Here is a 22184-nt window from a genome sequence, read left to right as displayed (position 1 = left end):
AAGGTTACTTCTGGAGGCTGAGCAAAAGAGGTTTGCTCATGGCCACTGGCATGGGTGAGTAGCATCAATCTCTACTAAATAACTACTCTGCAATCTTTAATACCAATGCTTCAATATTGCTTCAATAAATAGTGCACTATTATATAGTGTATATATTATTATATAATATTTACTAACTGTTATAACTACCTGTAGCGTGCAGTAAATAATTCTGATTAAAGTATTTAAGTCTGATCATTATCATAAATTTAAATATGTTATTTATTTTATTCATATAGATATATTTGGTTTGCCATCCTTAATCCTGTGGGACAAAGGCTCAATTACATGTATATTATCCTTTAAACATAAACCATTCAGCAAGTCAGAGAGGTTTGGATCCAACTGTACCTAGATGCCTCTCTGAGGAGTTCAGAAAGCAAGTGGGTCCTGTCTGAACCCTATGACTCAACAGAAGGGTTTCCCTGACAAACCTCAACTGAAGCTTCCAATTTGCCTGCAACAAGCTGCAAAGGAGCCCCTTGCTCTGGGCCTGGAGCACCTCCTCTTCCTTCTCCACCCCAGGGGCCCACAGAGCTGTTTCTCTCACTCTTTCCCCCTCACTCTCTCAGGCAGGGTTTGGCCCTTTTTGAAAGACACTTTCTCTGAGGCACCACCACCTTGGCTGAGCCATGCCCTAGAACAGGACTGTCGGAGCCAGCCAGAAGTGGCACAGCTTTGGCCACTCCTTATTCCTTACAGGGGATCTGCCAGCACCTCAACACCAACACCCCATACACGTGTAACTAGGACAGTGACCAATTTTTTCCACAGTTATTTGAGAGAGGATTAAAGTCATTTCAGATCATCCACCTTCTGAATTTTCTAAATTATCTGGTTTTGTTCAACAACCCTGTATTTCCACTGAGACGCTCCTTTAATTGTGGGTCTTTCACAGACAGTTTCAAAAATCCAGCTTGTCATACAAAAGGAGAAGTAAAAAGGACCACAAATAAATTTGTATTTTTTCCCCTCTAATTTGAGTATTACTGAACTGAATAGTGACTCTAGGTGTTACTATTAGAGAGACAACAGGCAGAAGCAGGAGACAAGTAGGATTTCAAGTCCATCATATCCCTTTCAGAAATGAGTTTCAGAAATTAGTTATCACTAAAAGCATTTTCCCAAGTCTTAAAAATCAAGACATCTGAATTAGGCAGTACTATACGTTCAGGTTTGGCTTTTAAAGGTAACACGAGCTTATGCTGAAGTGGTAAGACATGAGTGCCCAACATGCAGTGGGAGGTGACACGGTAACGCGGTGACACAGTGACACACTTACCCGCCACTTCCCTTTCTGGGCCAGCCTTTCTATCACTGCTTGCCAAATCAGCGCATTGAAATGTGCACTGAAAATATGATCATATGCAGGGTGGAAAGTTTGTGGCAAGAATCGTTCATCTGCAAGAATAAGCAATAGAGAAAACTATTTGGTACACACAGCACTTCAAAGGTCCGAGTGTCCAACTAAATTACTTCATTGCACAGCAATAATTTTAGTACCGGTTATTACCCAGGGGATTGCCCAGTGGGGGCTTAAGAAAAGCTGGTCACCCAACTGATTCAGCACCCAGTTTATCAGTGGCCAGACTTCATTAAACAAGCAGAAAAAAATGAACCCCTGCTCTCAAGAAACACCTCAAAGCACCAAGGCATTGCGAACCTCACGGCAATTCTTCCACTTACAGGTCAACCAGGTACTGACTCTGCAACAACTCATCAAAGACCTTAACATGGGGCTACAGGCTCAAGAAAATGCAGCAGGGGCACAGCTTGAAATCTCCTGGCATGCCTGTAGGTCCATCATACAAAGCATGTTAAACAGACTAAAAAGCAAGTAGAGGGGGAGAGACTGAGGAGAGGGCAGGGAGACAGATGATGGACGTTGCTGGAAAAAACCCATACAGTGCCACAGGAAGGCCACATTTCCTCTTCTCATTGCTGTCCACTACTAGCTGAGGGAAAGTCCTCCACACTGAAATACACTGCACTGTAAAAACGTTTAAACTGCCTATCTTCTAATTATTTTCAATCTACCTGGCTTAAAGAAAAGGAGGGTGGCCTGGACAAAACCCACTTAAAGCCTCTGGGATCTAGAGCTCCAAATCTCCAATCTTGTCTTCCTGACTCTAAATTTTTACCTTTTCTAACTAGCCCATAATTGGCATGTTCCTGTGAGACAACCCACTCCCCTGCAGTGTTTTGAGATTGTTGGTGTCTGCTGTATATAAACTGGACCAAGTTCACTAGTAGTTTGTGCTACTAAAGTCCCATCATCACTATTGAAAGCCTGTTAAGAAAATTAAGGTCTTAATTTGCGTTTACCATTTACACTTATGAAGATTCCTGCTATAAACTCAGCTATTTGAGTTTGATCTGCAGAAGAATTCAGGAGAACAAGACCTCTGTGGAACATAGAAACTGCCTCACGAGACTTGGATAACATGATGAATGCATGGCCAGCTCTATAGTAAGCCTGAAAAAAAAAGGAGGAAAAAAGATATTGGGAAAATATTCAGAGATATTTACTGACAAAAAAAAAAGTATTTTTTAAAATTCTCTCATTATGTTATAAAAATGACATGTAGTACTATTTCTACAGCTTCTTATACACAGATGAAAAAAAAAAAAAAAAAAAGTGATATGAACTATTCTATTCTAATCCCTTGAAATTCACAGCATGTTACTGATATTACCAGAGGTATTAAAAGTGAAATCCTGAAATTCAAAGCTTGGAAAACAACTACAGGATGAAAAACATACTTTCAGCAGCTGTATGTTAACCTCCTCTGGACAAGACTGGGCTGTCCAGAATATGTATTTATGTTTCCACATCACTGCATTTTGTAGCATTTCCCACAATACATATATTCTTCAGCCAACAGCACCTGAACATTTTTATATTCACCCTGAATTAGATTGTACCAGCTCAGAGTCACAGTGGAGTTAATTTGTCCAAATCAGATAACTGGCATGTTGCAACACAGCACAAATTAAATGGGCATTTTGATGTAATTTTACCATATCTAAATAAAAAAGCCTACTACAGGCTCTGGGAGTCTTTAGTGGTTAGAACAGAAGAGTATTTATTGCACATAAAAGCCAATCTAAAAGTATGACTCCATATCATAAATACTGTACAACTCCTGCTGATTCCTAACAGATGGCTACTTGAGCCAAGGTGTACTTAATCAATGTGTATTTAATCACAAGCCAAGTGTAGTGTATTGTTCTGTCCACTGGAAATACAACATGACCTCGATCACCAAATATCACTCCCAGGAACTGAAGACTTATTAACATGTAACCCTTATTTGGGATATTGATAGTTACATTTCTTGAAAGCATTGGTACCTCTCTCATTGGGATCCAGAGAGAACCAGCATCTCCTGGTGCAAAAGGGAGCTGCTTCACATCATTAAAAATACTATTACAGCCATGAATCTGATGCTTATGTTTAGAATCAAACACTAATCCTGGGATTTTATGCTATATTTACTCATCATGCCCCAAAGCAAAAACACAATTAAAAAAAAAGAAGATAATGACACCATTATTAAAAAAAAAAAAAAGAAAGAAAAATAAGCAGGAAGGTATGCAAAAACTGCCAGCTTAAGCATCTGAATACCTTAACATACTCAGGATCCCACTGTAAGCTTTGGTGGGCTAAAACCACTGAATCCTTCCATTTGCCCAGGCAGAACAAGGCCGTTGATTTGTTGCACAGCAACACAGCTATGTCCCGGGAACACCTAAAGATACAGTTTTACCATTAGTGTTTATTCACCTGAAAAAGAATCACACTTTACATTTAGCAATATGAATAAATGAAAAAAACTACACATATCACCCACCTGACAAAATCAGAGGTAAAAAATGTAGTTGTGGATAATAAATATCATTTGAATATCTGTAAAATGCTGTAAAATGTCTTAGAGACATCCTAATGATACCTTAGTGATACCCATAGTGATGACCTGATCTCTTCTGAAGCAGAAAGCCAAGCCACTGGAATAATGAAGTATGAGGATTTAGCAAGAGTTCAGACCACCTCGATTCACCTACATATGGCTCAGTGAAAGCCAGCAGCCTGGAATGGAAGCTGTGTGATGGAAAGAGTACTAAACACATTCTGGTCACCAAAAAATGCATTTTAGTGTATCACCACTTGGCAAAGTCAACAGAAAAATCCACATTTAAAACAAGTAAGTGGCTGGTGTTAAATTAGGTTAACAGCAGTGTTAATATACAGCAGTAATGAATATTTAATACTTAAAGTAATACTCAACTATTTAATCATTAATAACATTACCAGCTTATATTAACTGATGAAAAGCGCTTAACATCTGGAAAGAAATACCCAAAGGAATCTTTGGCTCAAAATTTATTTTTAACAAGTCTCAGAATACTGAGAATGACCAATAACAAGAACAAAGTAACCTGCATGAATCATTTTAAAGATAATCAGATGATTCATGTAACAACAGGCCAGGACATGGCAAAATCACAACAGGATTAATCCACAACATGTCAGCTAAGAAACAGAAGTAATTTAACAGAAACCAGAGCAATTTTTCTTTTAATTAAGAAAAATTAATTTGAACATTAATTGCACCAATTTATAATTGATATTTATGCAAAAATATTCATATTTAAGTCACTAATTAATCTCACATATATGTAAGGAACAGAATAACTATAAAACTAGTACACTAAAAAGTGTGAAAAAAGATACAAGAAAATCAAGTGTTAGGTCAAAAAATAGAATTTTGAATTAACTGTGCAACTGTACATATTTGCATATTCCAGGCTTATGGTTTACATCTTATGGTTTACATCTCATAATTCAAGAATACTTACGGGACCCATTGCATTAAATAACCAAGCGTTTGTAGAGCTTCATCATAGTTTCTGATGGCCATAGAGTAATTTCCATTTTTAAAATCCTGGTTCCCAGCTTGCCTCTTCAACTGTGCATATGACATGGGATCCATGCTAAGGAAAAGAAAAAACAAAGAAAAAGAAAAAACCAATCAAACAAAAGCACTGACTTATGAGACATTTCTTTCCCTAAATTTGACTTAAATGTTCATCTTAGTTTTTGCATATTTGGAAAGAAGAACAAAGAGCACATCTTCTTTGTTCCATGCAGTTGGACTAGATAGTTTAGTTGGACTAAACAGAGATCTGGTGACAGCCTCATCTTTGCTGTTGATGCCTCCTCAACTTTTCATCTACTTTTCATTGAACTTCAGCTAACCAGATCCACCATTGGCATGATTTTTTTTTTCAGTTTTTATCTTCAGGTCTGAAAGTGTATCTTTTAAATTAAAATTCCAAATTATTTCAGTGTGTAAAGTGTGTACATACACAGTTCAGGAGGAAATACCTGAGAAAACAAACAGCATTTATATGCTTAAGAAATATATGAAGCTATGCATTTCAATTAATTAAACACAAAATTCATTTACTTGCTTTTTATTTATGAGTTTTTTGTCCAGGTCCTCTGTCTAGATACTCAACAATCCAATATATACAGACCTGCTTAGAAACTTAATTACTGCAAGAAAATATCGTAACATAGTATGGTAATAATGCTTGAGGACCTTGAATCAGACTTCTGACAGTTATTAAAATAAATACAGGAAGTAGCCAAAGAAACCAAAGGTTGAAACTAGCATCAAATGCAACTTACCAAAAAAATATTTCATCATTAAAATTTTAAAATCAGGGTCATTAAACAAAATTAATCACATGGTCAAGCAGCTAGATGAAAGAAACAAAGGCAAGAGGAAAACCAGCTACATGTATGAGAATCAGCACATAAGAAGCAGACAAGAGAAACATCCAATGCTAAAGTGCTCTGTAGAATCATTCTTCACAGACTGAGTTTATGATTAAAAGCTGTTTCCATTACCTGTAAAAACCTGTATGAATCTCACAAATCTCAGTGCAATTAAGTAAGATTAATTCACCAAATAGGAATGCATACATTTACTTATTATCCAGGTATTAACAAGCCTGTAGCAAAACCCATAAAATCTGCAACCTTCACAACCTGCTAACATAATGTCAAGGTTTAGTCTAGCAAGGTTTAGTCTAGCAGGCAGCTGAACACCACATAGACCTCAGCTCACTCCCCCACTCCCTGAATGGATGGGGGAGAGAATTAGGGGAAAAAAAGTAAAATTTGTGTGTGGACATAAAGAGTTTAACAGGACGGAAAAAGAAGGCTGATACTACTAATAATAAACTTTGAATATACAGAACAATTAATGGACAATGCAATTGCTCACCACCCACTCACCAATGTCCAACCAGTTCCTGAGGAGTGGCCCCTGGCCAGTTTTCCCTCCTAATTTATATACATGACATTCTATGGTACAGAATATCAATTTGGCCAGCTCAGGTCAGCTGTCCTGGCAATGTCCCCTCTCAGCTTCCTGTGCTCCCCTGCAGCTGACAGGGCAGCATCAGAAGCTGAGAAGTCCTTGACTTAGGGCAAACATGGCTCAGCAACTACCAAAACATCAGTGTGTTATCAACATTATCTTCATACTAAATCCAACACACAGCACTGTACCAGCTACTGAGTAGAAAATTATCCCAGCTGAAAGCAGCACTAAAATATCTGCAAGATCTTTTGACAACAAAGCAAACTAGATATTTTTAAGTATATGAAACATTACTGATGTATTTTCTCTGTAGAGCTCCTCATGAACCAGTGCTGTCTTGTGAGCACAGAGGTATGATGAGGCATGCTACGGATGGCACTGTGCCTTTGCATTTATCCAAGCACAAAAAGCACTAGTCAGGCTCACGAGTGCATTAAACAGATGGGAGAGCCCACAACTCTGAGGAGGAAACTGCAGAAAAATCAGATGAAACCATAATGCTCTGATCTGCACTGCTTCAGACTGAGTGGGAAATGACCTGTCAGAAGTTATGTCCTAATTAAATAAAAACTCCATGATGATGTCTGTAATCGAACCATCAGCTTGTTAATTCCAGGGAAGTACCAAGAACAGATGCAATTCTGGATAAAAAGTGAACTCAAGAAAAGGAGGTCCCATCTACTTGGGGAAGGTACGACAACCAGACATGCTAGAGGGGTAATTTTTACATTATCCCAGGCAAATTAAATCATCGCTTTACTGAGCAATGTGCATAGAGCATATACTTTTAAAATACTACTTCTCCAAACAGCCAATCAAAAGTACTCACAACATATCCAGAACTTCTTTTACACCACTGCATGGTATGAGCATTATTAAGGTGAAAAGAAGAAAAAAAATAGAACAGAACAAAGATAAAAAACAAGTGCCGAAAGATGGTTCTACCTAATCTTTTGTGTAATTCTTTCAGATTTCAACTCTTTATCATCAAAAAGGTTGGTAAATTATTTTCTCAAGAATACTGCCAAAATAGGTCAGCTACACAGAAGTTTTTTCAAGTAGGAATACACATGAACTGGTGGTTTTCCAAATAGTAGCTTAATTTCAGTTTTTTTCTTTTTTTAAAGAAATCTATGTTTCTATTCAGTGTGATATTTTTCCCCAGAATTATGTTTTCATCTTTTCTTTTCTTTGTAATATACTAAGAGTACAAGTACAAATAAAAGATATTACAAGATATTTAAAAGACTGTTTTTTCCACAGTACAGTGGAAGCAGCAATGAGCATTTTAAAAGGACTTTACAATGTGTGCCGTGCTGAGAAATTTTGGAACTGAACTCCTCATTTCAGATCAGAAGACAGCATGCCCTCCCCTGTCCAGGCAGCAGGAATTTTCACCAGAACACAAGTTTTCATCCTTTTCCAGAACCGGAGTTTCCCAGCCAAAACTTCAAACTGTAGATTGTTTAAATAACTGGGATGTCTGCTGTGGGCTTTAGCAACTATACTCAAGTTTGTAGACCCAAGAGATACACTGGGCAGGCTGGTCTGACATCTGAGCTAATGATCCAAAAGAATTGCTGTGCCGACTAGCACAGCATGTCTTGCTATTGCCCAACATCTTCCTGCAGCATAAACAATTTTAACTCAAAACCAATGGACTAATAGAGGGCCTATTATGTAAAGTCTACCAAGCGTGAGGAGCATTAAACAAAACCCTTGTCTATTACTCTGCCTTAACTGGCGCAGGTAAAAGCCACAGCTGTATCTGGATATAACTATATGAAGATTTTTGGGGGTGAGTGTTGTGGGTTAACCCCAGTGGGAAGCTAAGTGTTGGCATTCCCTCACCCCCAGTGGGGTGAGGAAAGAGCAAAGCAAGAAGTAAAATCAAAAAAAAATGTGGGTCAAGATAAAAATCTCTCAGTAACCAAAAGAGGCCTGGAAGAAGAGAGAAAGATGACAAAAGTGATGCAAGGGCAATCATTAACCACCTCCCTGACATGGAATAATGCCCATCCAGTTCCCAAGACAGGGAAGGATGATCTCCCTAAGTCCCTCCTCTCCATTGTCATTGCTGAACATGATGCCACATGGCACGGACTATCCCTTCAGTCAGTTTGGGTCATCTGCCCCATTGTGCCCCCTCCCGACCTCTTGTGCATCCCAAGCCTATCCACTGGGAGGCCGAGGGAGGAACAGAGAAAGCTGTGTAAACTGCTCAGCAAAACCTAAAACATTACTGCTCTATCAGCATTGTTTTACTCACAAATTCAAAGCACCATACCAGCTACCGTGAAGAAAATTAACTCCATTCCAGCCAGATATATGTTCCCCTCATGAAGGAGGGATTACTCCTAAATTATGGAGTCTATGAAACACATAAAGGTCTGGGAGACCCCTCCCAGTGCATTGTTGAGACCTTATCATTCACAGAAATGAAACAGAAACAAAACAAACAAAAAATCAAACTGATAACATGGTCTACTGTGTTTACTTTTTTAATGACTCCTGAGACCACCAGCAAAAACAAGACAGCAAAATGAAGCATGCTGGTTTTTACTCACAGAATTGAAACAAAAAGATTATACGGTTAAGTCAGAAACAATCTACTCCAAACCCAACTGCTGCCAGTGGTCAAAATTCCCATTTACTTTACGTGTCATCAACTCTTATGTTACTGTGCTGGTCAGTGTCCCACTGAACTGCTTCAGTCAGACTGCTGTTAAAAGCAGGGCAGCTTTAGTGTGGTTACAATGCTAAGTTTTGATTCCTCTCGCTTCAGAAGATAATTTTGAAAACACAAGTGGAGGCTGCCCAGAAAAGCTATTTGTCACTATTAAAAAATGTTGTGTTCCTTACGCCAGCTATGGCTCTCAAGAGGCCAGCTTGTGCTTTCTGAACATCTGAAGCTGGCAGTACTAAAAAATTTAGAAATCTGAGACTGAACCCAAGCCATCAGTTTTTCTGTCTGCATTTGCTTTACACATTTGAAGAAGAGAAACTGCATGACACTGTTTAATTCACAGGAAAAAAAATAAAATAAAAGGTCTTCACAGACAAGCTTTTAATTATTTTTGATCCTGAAAATTAAGCTTTAAGGATCCATCCCTATGGCATTACTCAGTGGTAGAATAAAATTTTTATTCTCCAGACACAATAGATTTCCATAATTCAAGGAACAAATGAAGTATAGCAACCTTAGGAGCCCTGCATCTGAATTAAAAGAATGGTGACAAATAAGAATCCTCCTATTTTCAGGAAATCTGACTTCTAAAGACTGTGCTTTCCTCAGTCCTATTAAGCAGACAAATCATCCCTTGTTCCTCATTAACCCAAAAGGCAGACATTCCAAACTGGCAATAGGTAGGGAGAGAAAAAGCCCAACAATGCATCTACACTGTGACTGAGTAACAACTAAATGCATTTCATCAGCATTCGAATAATTCATGTTTTCTCAACAGGAAACCTCAGGGTTCCATTAGCTCTCCTCCAACAAAAGCATGCTGGCTCCAAGAGCACGATGCCACCAAGAAAGAACTGTCAGGTCACCCCTTCTGCTACACCAGAGGGACCCCTGCAGCCGCATACCCACCACTGGCACGACCCCTGCAGGCAGCCCTGCAGTCACCCAGCAAAAGGACACTGAATTCAGGTCTTCCAAATGACACTTTCCTCATGATACAGACAGATGTGAATGTCAGGGCAGACACAGTAAAAGAAGGACAAATACAGGCCAAGAAGGCTGTAAGTGGCCATTAAGTATGGCAGTGCTCCGCTTGCTAGCCAGTTTTACCTGTTTTCCTGACAACAACAGCTACTAAAGACATATTTAGAGAACACAGTCTCCTTTCAATGTGTATAAGCCTAACTTTGACAGTGACAGCAGGGAAAAATTTACTTCTCTTAGTTTTCCACTGCATGCTGAAAAGTCAAATGAAAAATCTGGAAATCATCGGTACTTTTTAGAGGAGGCCCTGAAGAAAAAGCAGAGACAAAAATGAACAGCTTATAACTGACCAGGCTAGAAGCAGACACATTTGTAAATCTCATGTAGAAGAGAGGAAAAAAGCTGAGATTTAGACATGGACATCCTCATGGATCTGTTTAGTCTGAAAAAGGTCATAGTGGCATTTGTGACTATCTGAACAATACTTTAATTGAACATTCAGCCAGTATCTCATGGAGATATTGAAGAAGATGATGATGATGAACATGAAAATGTCATATTTAGACCTTGTAAAATGTCAGCTCATGTTGGAGAAACTGGTCAACTCAAATGAAGAGCCTCTAATACAGACAGCTTGTCATCAGACATCCCTATCATTAGAGATATATTCAGATAGATGGATAGAGAAGCCTTATCTAGAGATAAGATTCTCACTCAGTTGACCAAAACAAGAACAAAAAAAATCTGTAAGAAGTCACTTTGCCAGATTTGTACTAGACCTTGGAAGTGCCAAAGACCCTTTGCTCCCAGTAAAAGCACCACTTAGAAAATACTGAACGAGATTCTAGAGCAGATTTGGATTAGATTAGGGCAAACAGAGCAGCAGAGTGATAATTTCTTATCAGAATGTTGTCCTGAACTCAGCACAAATTGGACCAAAGGAAGTTTTTTTACTGTTTCTGGGCTCTATGGCCAGTCCGCATCCTATACATCACAGTACTCCAAAGATAAAGGCAGTATGCATCTGTGGAGCTGTTTGCCTCTAAAAAGACAAAGAAAACCATTTCCCAGGTAGGTGAATAGAGAGAACATTTTATTGGGTTGTTTCAGTCTGAACTGGAGACCTGCACACAACCTCCATCACTGGACACAAGCAACCCTCAACACCACTTACATAATTTTGCTTCTCTAGATACACTTCCTTTCTAAGTGTTCAGGTAGAAGCAGTACTAGGGAATTCAGGCTACTGTTCTGTAGTTTCACCAATGCAGTACCACACTGAATCAGCACACCCAGACAGCACAAAACATCTCTCACTATTGAGAAGAAATTCTCACCTGAGCTGAGCCTAGCAGGCAAGCACTATTTCCGTATTTTGGAAGTCAGCTGTGTGACTTCTAAGTTCTGGCTGTGCTTTCAAAAGATGTTAAATGGCTGGGGTGAGAGAGCAGAGTGAGACAGAACATCCCAGGCTGCTCTTCATTTTATACCAAGCTTTTCCTTCAAAATGTGCTCTGTAATAAACTGATGATTGCAGGGCACAGACACTACAAGACAAACATCCTTATCAACATTTGGCAAATGCAGCCCAGGATGCAACTACAGATGTCTCAAAGGCTTGTTAACACCTCAAATACTACATTCAAACCAGATAGGGAAGATTTGTGCAAGGTCTGAATGAAACAAGGGGTATAAGCAGAATACACACACAAGACTCTGGGCTAGGGTCCTGTTCTGGGCAGAGCTGGCCTGAACGACCTCCCAGGGTCCTCCTTTTTCAGATTACCAGTGTATGTTGCTTTCTGTTTGTGCAAACTCTCAGAAAGGAATTGTTATTAATAACAAAGCCCAGACACCTGATTTCTCCAACTAAACTCACAGCTGACACAGCTCAGTTCTTCTTCAGATGCAACACCACCAAACAGTACTACAAAAACCGCAGCCAAACCCAGACAGAAGTTCAGCCAGCCCTGCTGACAAGCAGAAATCCATGCAAAACCTCAAGAAGTGGACACTGAAATGTTACTAATCTTTAGAGCAGGGATTTGTAGTTCACTTGCACAAAGAAAAGGTACCAGGCAAGGAAGTGACATAGCAAGGAAAGGGATATCAGAAGCACATCACCAGGAACAAGACAATACCTTTCACAAAAAGAGATGGGTGCACACATGCCAGGACACCAGCTCTGTACCTGCTTTAGACACTGGGAGACCAGTTTCACACTCATGGACAAGGCAACAGAAACCTGACAGACCAACGTGATATTCCATGGTATGGAATATCCCTTTGGACAGCCCAGGTTAGCGCCCCAGCTCTGTCCCCTCCCAGCTTTCTGTGCCCTCACCCAGCCTCCCCTCTGGTGGGACAAGCTGAAAAATGCTTTACTTAGGATAAGCACTGTTTAGCAACAACAAAAACAACAGTGTTTTATCAACATTATTCTTATCCTAAATACAAAGCACAGCACTGTACCAGCTACTAGGAAAAAAATTAACTCTATCCCAGCCAAAACCAGATGACACCTCAGAACATCCTTCCTCCTTTCCTTGCAAGCTGAACTCAGGCCAAGCACATGTGACTAGCCTTCCTTGAAGACTGCTTCACAGCTTGCAGCAGCAACAGGCCTGGCCTTGCTCCCCAGCACATCCTGTTTTGTTAAGGGAGACAAAACAGGCCTCTTTGCCTTCAGCTTCAAGTGATTCTTCCCTCTTTGTAACCTACCAGTAAAAAGTCATACCTAACAAAAAGGTACAGTTGAGCTGTGTCTGGAATCGCTTTTTCAAGAAACACACCTGTTTATACATACAAATACTTATAATTTCCAGCAAATTAAGAAAATACTTGCATTTCCCGCTTTATATACAAAAAAATTATGCAAAAGTATGTTCAATATTCTGTTTGCACAGTGTCATTACTGTGTCAACACAAAAACCACCAAAACCTCACAACAGTAGGAAAAGTTAATCTTTCTGTTTCTCTCTGAAATAACAACAATCTTGAAATCCCTAGTCTAGCTCAGCCACACAAGACCTAACTCAGTCCAAGAGGGAGCTGTTTACACTGCTGCAGTTGTTTGCTCAGCCTGGCAATGTTCCTGTTATCATTGTCCTGCTCTTCTTTGCACTGGTGTGGCCGCACCTTGAATATTACTGCCCAGTTTTGGGCACCACAAAATAAAAAATACATTAAGCTGTTAGAGAGCATCCAAAGGAGACCACGAGGACGGCGAAGGGTCTGAACAGGAACCTGTAAGGGAAGCGGCTGAGTAGTCACTTGGTTTGTTCAGCCTGAAGGAGACTGAGGGGAGATCTCTTTGCACTCTGCAGCTTCCTCATGAGGGAAAGAGGAGGGGCAGGCACTGATCTCTTCACTCTCGTGACCTGCGACAGGACTTGACGAAATGGACTGAAGCCGAATCAGGGAAGGTTTAGACTGGATATTAGAAAGAGGCTCCCCAGGGAAGCACCAAGCCTGTCTGAGTTAAGCAGCACTTGTACAACGCTCTCAGGCACATGGTGTGACTATGAGGGTGGGTGTCCTGTTCGGGGCCGGGACTTGGACTCAATGATCCTGGTAAGTCTCTTCCAACTCAGCATTTCCTATGATTCTACGACCGAGTAAGAAAAATAGCAACAAACAGCTTGACTATAAACTCATTCCAGAGGGTACTGACTCTGGAATGAGGAAAAAACAAACCGAAAAAACACCCCAGGACCAAAACACCAAGATCGCCCTAATATCAAGGTTTTCAAGCCTGTGCAGTTCTCAGCCAATGCTTGACAAATTTATTTGTATGTGGGTAAAAAAACACTGATAGGAAATACTCCCTCTGGCATGTTTTCATGGGAAAGCAAAGCCTCTTCCCATTCGCAATAAATCTAAAGTTAATCCTCTGTAAATCTAAATTTACAAAAAAATAAAAAATAAAAAAATACAAAAGCCGGTGAGAGATCCTTCTGCATTTATTCTTCTGCAGTGCACACTGTGCTTAAACTTCTTTCCAGTTGAAAAAGTCTGTTTTGTTAAGCGACCACTCCACGACCTCGTACAAGAGTTTTGCTTTTCAGGGAAAGCATCCAAAACCACTGAAGACAATGCTTCGCTCCGGGCTATGCTAAAGGAGTTCTCCCTCTTCTTTTCAAGCACGGACACGGCATCGCATCTCCCCCAGCTCCACAGCGCAAACCATACCAGGCCAATACACACTCCCAGATGCCTGGCCAGAGAAAGAATGCACTCTTCTCCTTTTCCTTCAACCACCCCACACATTCCCTGGCAGGCTTCCCAACCAGCACAGCCACCTCCGCTGCCCACACGCCAAATCCCGCACCCAGGCTCCTCGTCGGGGCAGCACGTCGCCCCTCAGGAACTGCTCCAACATGCAGGAAGCTCCCAGCAGCTCCACCGAGATGGGAAGCCACCCCCAAGAGGCCGCGGCTGCCCCCGCCTTGCACCAAGCACGGATGGAGCGGCGCAGGGGGCGCGGGCAGCTCCCGCCGCCGCCCGCCCGCCGCACCCCGGCATCCCGCTTGGAGCGGCCCGCGGCCGACTGCCGAGCTCGCCGTACCGGGGAGGGTCTGAGGGAGACAAGGGGTGGCCGAGGAAGAGCATCCACCTACCTGCCTGCCCGTGCCCCGCCGCCACTGCCGGGGCGCGCTCCGCTTGTCGCCCTTAAACTCTCCGCCCCGCGTCCCGCCCCCGCCGCCCGCGTCACCGTGGGAGTGGGAATGGGGGAATCGAAACAAATCCACAGCGCGGGGGGAATCGAAACGAGAGCGCCCCGCTCGTGAGGGATGTCCCCCCTCGTCCCGACCCGCAGCAGGGAGTGTGGCGGGGGTGGGAGGTACTGGCGTTCATCTCCCGGCTGGAACGTTCGGGAAGTGGCGCTGGGATGGCTCGGCTCTCCCTCCGCAGCGGGAAGCGTATAGAGTGCCATTTTTTAAAATGACGTAGCGGTGCCTTCAGGATACTTGGAAAAGCGGCGTTCGTCCGCGCCGGGGGCAGCCCCGCGTCCTGGGGCGCCGCGCTGTCCCTCCGGCCTCTCACGGCAACCCCCGCCCAGGGGAAGCTGTGGCTCCTTTGCTTCTCCACTGGGCGAGGATCACTTGGGAATGCGGGCTTCTCCTCCTGCGATGCAGTTGTTTGGTAATTTGTCGTTTCCCGTGAAAAGTGGATCGATAAGTCAAGGATGGATGCTTCACGGGAGATGGTTCAATAATTCACCCCTCTGTGAAACGCGTTTTTAATCGAGTTTTTCTCTGGTATTGAGTATTATCAGCTGCACGTCTTCCTGTGTATCCGGGCTGGCTGGGATAGAGTTAATTTCACTGCAAGCAGCCCCACCGTGCTGTGCTTTGCTTTGGGGGCTAAAAAGTGTTAACAACACACCAGTGCCTCAGCCACTCATCTCTCCAGCATTCCTCCTGAAGCAGTAGGCTGGGGGTGGGCAAGATCTTGGGAAGGGACACAGCCAGGACAGCTGGCCTAAACTGGCCAAAAGGGAATTCCAGGACATGTGATGCCTATTCAAATATAAAAGCTAATAGAAAGCAGGGGGAAGGTGGGGTATTCATTATTTACATTTGCCTTCCAGAGCAAGCACTACACAGGCCGAAACCCTGCTTCCCAGGACATGGCCGGATGTTGCCTGCTGATGGGAAGTAGAGAACAATTTTTTGGAGTTTCTTACCTTTGCTTGAGCTTCCGTTTTATTAAACTGCCTTTATGTTGATCCGTGAGGGTTTTTTCCATCTTAGTTCCTTCCTCCTCGATCCTGCTGAGGAGGGGAGTGACAGAGCCGCTTGATGGCCTCTTGATTTCCAGACAAGGTGAACCCACCACAGTTCTTTTGATACTCAGTATGGGACATGAGACAACAAGAGTTTTGTATGAAGTGTGCTGTAGCTATAGTGGCTATTCAGTATCAGGCTCCAATGCAGGTCACAGAGATTGTTGGCTGCACTGCTTATATCTTTATTTAGTTAAGCTTGAGAACATGTTAATAAAAACAATGGCTCTGTCCTTTCCCCTGGCATTTCTGGCCTTGCTTTTCTGGAGGAAGTATCTTGTTGTGAGCACGAGGAAATACATATCCCTCTCCATACCTGGGACTAATGCAGATGTTTTTTTATGCAGGCCTCAGAGATCCTTGTTCATCCTTATATGAGCTGTTTAATACTACTTATTAACACTGTTAGCATATCATGAGGTTTGTGGAATCCGGTGTCATCCTGATCTAGAAGACAATTTTTGGATGAGGTGTTACTGAAATGTGCTCTCAGACACCTGGCCCTGGGGTGGCAGGGTGTGTGGAAGGATTTGGGCAGGTTCCTGCAGCAGTTCTCATCTACAAAATCCTGGAAATTCACACCTGAAGAGGCAGGTTACCCTGGCAAACTGACATGCCACAAACTGACAGAAAGGTGTCTTGCCTATCCCAGTGAAAACCAGCAGCTTCCAGTACTGTACTGGGCTCTGGCCTGTGCCTATGGAGCCACAGTTCAGTACTCTCAGTGGTTGAGGCAGGAATCCAAACAGCAGCTACAGCAATTCTCTCATTACTAGGAAAGAAGCACTGGATGGAGAAAACAATGGATCCATATTGTCAATTAGTAAAGGAGGAGGAAGAAGAAGAGGAAACGTCTGATCAAGAAGCTGGTACTTTGACAAATGATTAAAAAAATGGGTGCTAATGTCTTCGCAAATGCCTCAGTCTGGAAGATGGGGTTTGGGCTCTTCACTAATGGTAGGAGAAGTGGATCTTAATGTCTTCACTAATGCCTATGTCTGAAAGAACCAATTAGGTGTTGGAAGAATGGCTATGGGGGTCTTTAGGAGAAGTGGGTGTAAATGTCTTCAAAATGGGTCTAATGTCTCTACTAATATCAAGCCCTGCGAGTTTATTACAGAACCCAGGCAGTTTGATCCAGCTTGAACTTCTGAACTTTAGGGCAATAGGAGAAATGGGTCTGCAACAAGTCTATTGCAGATCCCAGACAGTCTGAGCTTCTGATGGGTCCGCAGAACCCAGACAACCTGAACCTCCAAACTTCAGGGGAAAATGATGATACAAGTTCAAGGGGGGTATATGTCGTAGGTGTTTCAGGAAGGCTGTACTTCAGCCAGTGGGTAAAAGAAGAGGGCAACATGTGGTTGGGAGTTCAGGATTAAAGGACACTGCACCCTTCAATACCTCAAGAGAGAGCCCAGGGAGTATGGCACAGTGGACTCTCTCCCTTTATTCAGGTAAAGTTGCAGGGCTCCTCTGTTTCCTTTGTGGACACTGGCTTCTCAGAGCATGCCTTTTCTGCGCACGAATTTGAGAAAAGAGTCAGAGAATTCATACATGAAGCAGAATCTACCCAGTCTCTGACTTCATCAGAATTTCGAGATACATGGGAAGATCATAGCTGCCAGATGAGCGGATTTCTGCCTGCTCCAGTGCTGGGATAACAGGGTAGCAGTCAGAAGCTGGAGAGTAAGGAAATCCAACAGCTGGGATGCTTCACTAGAAACTGGAGAGTTGAGAGAGGGGAATAGAGTGAGCAATTTACAGTCTCTGGAGATGGTTCCTCTCAAGTGAGCGCAATGTACCAATTCAAGGAAGATCTTGTGAACTTGCCAGGAATGTGTTCCTACCACAGGCAAAGGCGTCCAGTCTGAGAGAATTAGTGGTGAGGGAATTCATCTACAGTGATATAAACTATTATGAGGTCTCCAAAGATCCAAAGACTGTCCTGTGCACACAGGCCATGAGGAGTGTTATAGATACATGGTATAATATTGGATTTTTGCAAGTATTAAGATGAATGCTATATGTATAATATTAAAATGTCTTTGCTGTAATAATTGATATATGTATGTTGAACTGTCTGCAACATTCAATGAACAGATGATGGGAACCCTGCTGATTATCAACACTCACCATCTGTGGAAAGAAGGAGTCAAGGCCCAAATTAAAAGGTGATAAGAAGAGGATTAAAACCACATGCCAAGAAACATGCATGCTCTAAAAAGGTGGACTCAAGGAGTGGCAATGCTAAACAGTTCCTGGAAAATGTAAGCTAGTTAGTAGAAAAGTTTGGATATGCATAAAGTCTATGAATATGCATCAAGTTGGTGCAATAGAAATGGTATATAAAGGGTGTTTCCAAAGCACCAGGTATGCTCTTGGCAGAGTGCCAAACACCTGACCATTTTAGCCCTTTGCTTTATTGTCTTTGTCTCCTATAGTCTTTTTTTTTATTAAACCTTTTAAAATTTACCAGAACAGTGAACATCGTTTTTCACGTGGAGGAAGTGCTCCAGCTTCATATTCTAACAGTTTAGCAGTAATGTATTGTTCAGATATCAACATCTCAATTTTTGGAATCAAGTCTTCTCAAAAGCTTTGAAGACTGTCTCTGTACATCTTCAACATTATGGGTATCACCTTGGCAGTTAGACATGCCCCAAGAAATTAGTCTCTTCCTGCCCTAGTTGGAGGGAAAGGGAACCCCAGTCATGTGCTGCATGGCACACTGTTTTTTTATTGTGTGTTCAGGATGAGAAAAGGGATGACCAGGCTTACTGGACCATGTGGATTCGATTGCTTGGTGCATCAGACCCACAGAAGTAAAAAGCTTTGGTAGGCACTGGTGTACAGTGTACCCTGGTGCCATCAGGCTGCAGGCGCACAGAACACATCTGGATCTCTTCAGTGACAGAGGGGTGCCAAGAATTGTCTGTGTTGGAGGCAGAGCAACCACTATGCATGTTAAAACCCTGCTTCCCAGGAAGTGTCTGCGTACTGCCTGCTGGGACATAGAAAACAAATCTTTTGTTTTCCTTTGCTTCTGCACTCAGCCTTTGTTCTTGCTTTATTAAACTGCCTTTGTCTTGACCCATGAGGGGTTTTTCCCACTTTATTCCCCCCTCCATTCCTGCTGAGGACAGATAAGGTGTTTTTGATGGTCACCTGGTGTCAACCCATCCCATTCTCATAAAAAAATAGATTTCTGCTAATCATCCATATTCTGCTCTGAGTTTTCACATAAATTATTCTGCTACCCATTTAGGGACTTAGCACATACGGTTTTATATCACTTCGCTCCTAGTGGAGTGCATCAAAGTAATAGGCAAAGCCCCTTTTAAATAAAGCAATCAAAATCCAGCCACAACTGTTTTGTAGCTGCATCCACACTACAGGTGTCTGTGGATGTGAGGTGGGAAAAGACAGTGTAATCCTGTTTTCTAAGTGACTTAAAGAAATCAAAGTACATGGGTGGGATTTTGGAGTTCTTACTCAGGCAAAAGTGCCTGAGTGAATCAACATGATACAAATGTTGAGAGAAATGAGTGGCTGATAGATAGTAATATATCTGGAATTTTATGTGGCCTCCTGTAAGGCCCCAAAAAAACTTACTTGATGAGACTTTTAGAAGGGCTTATGGTTGTTCATGTACTCTTGAGTTGAGCATGTGAGAGAATGGTGATAAGATATGCTCAAAAGCTCAAAACAACAAAAAATAAGAGTATCAGCATCTTTAGAAAATCAGAGAACTTTAGCAAACTGTTTAGAGCAACATTCAATCAACATGAAACATTTCCCAAAGCATTAACTTGGTCCATCCAACTTAGCAAACTCTAAGCCCATTTAGTTTTAAGTTACTCAAAAATTCCAAGAAGAGGAAATAAGGACAACGAGAGAAAGACAGAAAAGGTATAGAAAAGGACACATACAGCTACCCACTACTGGGTGCCAGCGGTGTTCAGGTAGAAGTTCCAAGAGGAGATAGGGTCAAGACATATGCTTGCCTAAATACACCTTGGCCTTCCTGGGCCAGTCCCCCAGGTGGGACTTCTGCTCATTTGGTCACTAAGGAGCTCACTCAGGCTCCAGAGGTGGTTGTGGAGCCTTTCCTCTGTGTGCCAGGGATTGGCCGCCACTGCTAGACTGGGATACAGGCTCTAGGGCAGGGGGAGTGTGCAGGGCAGTGCACTGCCTTGCCAGGACAAGGCCTGACCTGCCCCTTGCCCCATACACATGCACCCCAAAATGTCTCAAGACACCAATCTTTCCAGTCTCTGGCATGTGCAAAAAAAAATGTGCATCATTGTTATTTAGGGATATTTCTGTGCAGCACAGAGAAAACAAGGACCAACCCACTTTAATACCAATGCAGAAAGCGTAACTCATTGCTTTTTTGACTCAGAAGGGACTCTGACCTGAATGCTGGCATTAGTCTGCTACATCTGTTGGCATGCTATAGGTGTGTTTGTCAAAACAGTCATGAGACAGAAAACGAAACTTTTTTTTTTTTAATAACTCAGCTGTGAAAATGAAACTTGGCAGCTTGCAAGGCTCCCTGGTGCTCAGCAGGGCGTTTCCTTCTCATGCAGCATGTCACATGTACTGCCAATGAATTACTGAGTCTGCAAATTATTGTATTTCCTGATCTGTATGAGTGGAGAAGCAGCAGAAACTGAAAGGGTGGACCCACTCAGGGAAGCAGTACTGTGTGTAAGCAGTAAGGAGTTAGGCATACTGGTTGATATGAGGTGCTATAAATGACAACAAGCACTGGGAGGAGGTGCTGATGAAGCCCAGTAAGGCAAAAAATTATGTATGAAGCTGTTTATGCATAGCTCCTAAATCCCTTCCCTTGTGACTATAGAGTATAGGTGTCTGTGTGGACACATTTCCAAGGGAAAGCATTTCTTTTGCATGGGAGATTGAGTAGTAGATCCCTCAAATTCCTTGTCACTCAACAAATGTACCTGCACATCAGAGCTCATGATGCAGGTACATCCATTGCATGGAAAGGATGGGTCTTTGCATAGTGCTACAATCTTTCTTTCTGTCCCTGCTTCTTTTTCAATGATGGGAAAACCTCACTTTGAGGGAAAGAGCACCCTTTGTAACACATCCAGGAAAGAGAATTGCAGTGCATGTCACAGGCCTTGGGTCATGTTGAGCTTGAGAAAGTTACTCCACCAAAAGCTCTTCCTCTCCTCAGTCAGTGTCTCCTGGCTCCTCAGAGTACAGTGCCAAGCCTGCATCAGATATTGCTGCATCTCATCACAGACCTGCACCCAGTGCGAGGCAGAGTCAGCTCTGAACTGAAGGCACTGCATCTATTGCAGTGGCAACACACTCCTGACACCAGCACAACTGGAACTGGGGAACGAACATCATTCCCTCTCCTCTGAGGACAAACTACACCATACATCAGGGTCTGGGGACACCAACCATCCTCAAAAGCTCTGACCAACCTCACCTGGGGCACCCTTCGGCCCATGTGATACCAAAAAGGTTAGTTCAATTTCTACTGTATCTGTGAGCTTTTAGTAGGAAGACAGTGTGACTCTGAACTTTTAGCAGAGAAGACACTGTGTCTGCAGACCTTCAGCAGAGAAGCAAGGCATGAAGAAATTATTCCCCAAGCAATATTGTTAGAAGATAAAGATGGGACATCTGGCTGAGGAATAGAGCTACAGCTAAAACAAGGACTAACTTTGGGAACTTGGGGGACATGACGAGGGTTTTTATGGTAGTAGGCAAGTCATAATATGCATGTAGTGACTGTATATTAGCAACTCGATTGTAACAATCAGGGGGATGTTAGGAGAAGTGGTCCCCCATGCCTTCCAGGCACTTAAATAAATGACGCCCTCTTTAACACAGAAAAAATTGATTGTTATTATTGATTATTCTGGTTTTTGGAGATTAGGTAACAGATGGGCCTGGCTATCACAGGGCTGAATCTGACTCTAGTTCCCCTCACCAAGCCTATTTCTGACCCATGCTGGCAAACATACATCCCAGCCTGGCCTCAGCCCATCCCCATCCCCATCCCCATGGGGCTGCCCGGTGCCCTGAGCTGGGAGCTGTGCCTGGCTTCCTCTCATCCTGCCAGCTCCCTCACTGAAGGCAGTGGAATGGACCTTGGCTGGAGAAACCTCTGCTTGGCCTGTCTCCTGGGCATCTACATGTGTCCCCAGCCCTTGGGAAGGAACTGGCCCTTGCTGCTCCCTGATTCCATACATGGAAAAACATTTATTTCCTGGTATAACTACCTCACACAATTTAGCTAGGCAAC

At 42.6% G+C, this 22184-nt stretch overlaps 1 protein-coding gene across 1 annotated transcript in view; it reads right to left on the bottom strand.

Moving 5' to 3' along the window:
• Window positions 1–14775, bottom strand: part of TRANK1 (tetratricopeptide repeat and ankyrin repeat containing 1) — a 49700-nt gene extending 34925 nt beyond the window's left edge. Inside the window, exons 1-5 of the mRNA XM_058832096.1 lie at window positions 14724–14775; window positions 4900–5034; window positions 3668–3791; window positions 2365–2515; window positions 1322–1440 (exon numbers count right to left, since the gene is read on the bottom strand). Coding sequence (XP_058688079.1) covers window positions 1322–1440; window positions 2365–2515; window positions 3668–3791; window positions 4900–5033 — 528 coding nt within the window. The 5' untranslated portion in view covers window position 5034; window positions 14724–14775. The remainder of the gene's footprint in view (window positions 1–1321; window positions 1441–2364; window positions 2516–3667; window positions 3792–4899; window positions 5035–14723) is intronic.
• Window positions 14776–22184: the final 7409 nt, after the last annotated feature.

The sequence above is a fragment of the Poecile atricapillus genome, chromosome 2 (genome assembly GCF_030490865.1).
Source record: "Poecile atricapillus isolate bPoeAtr1 chromosome 2, bPoeAtr1.hap1, whole genome shotgun sequence".
Taxonomy (NCBI): Eukaryota; Metazoa; Chordata; class Aves; order Passeriformes; family Paridae; genus Poecile; species Poecile atricapillus.
This window is presented reverse-complemented; position numbering and strand designations above follow the sequence as displayed.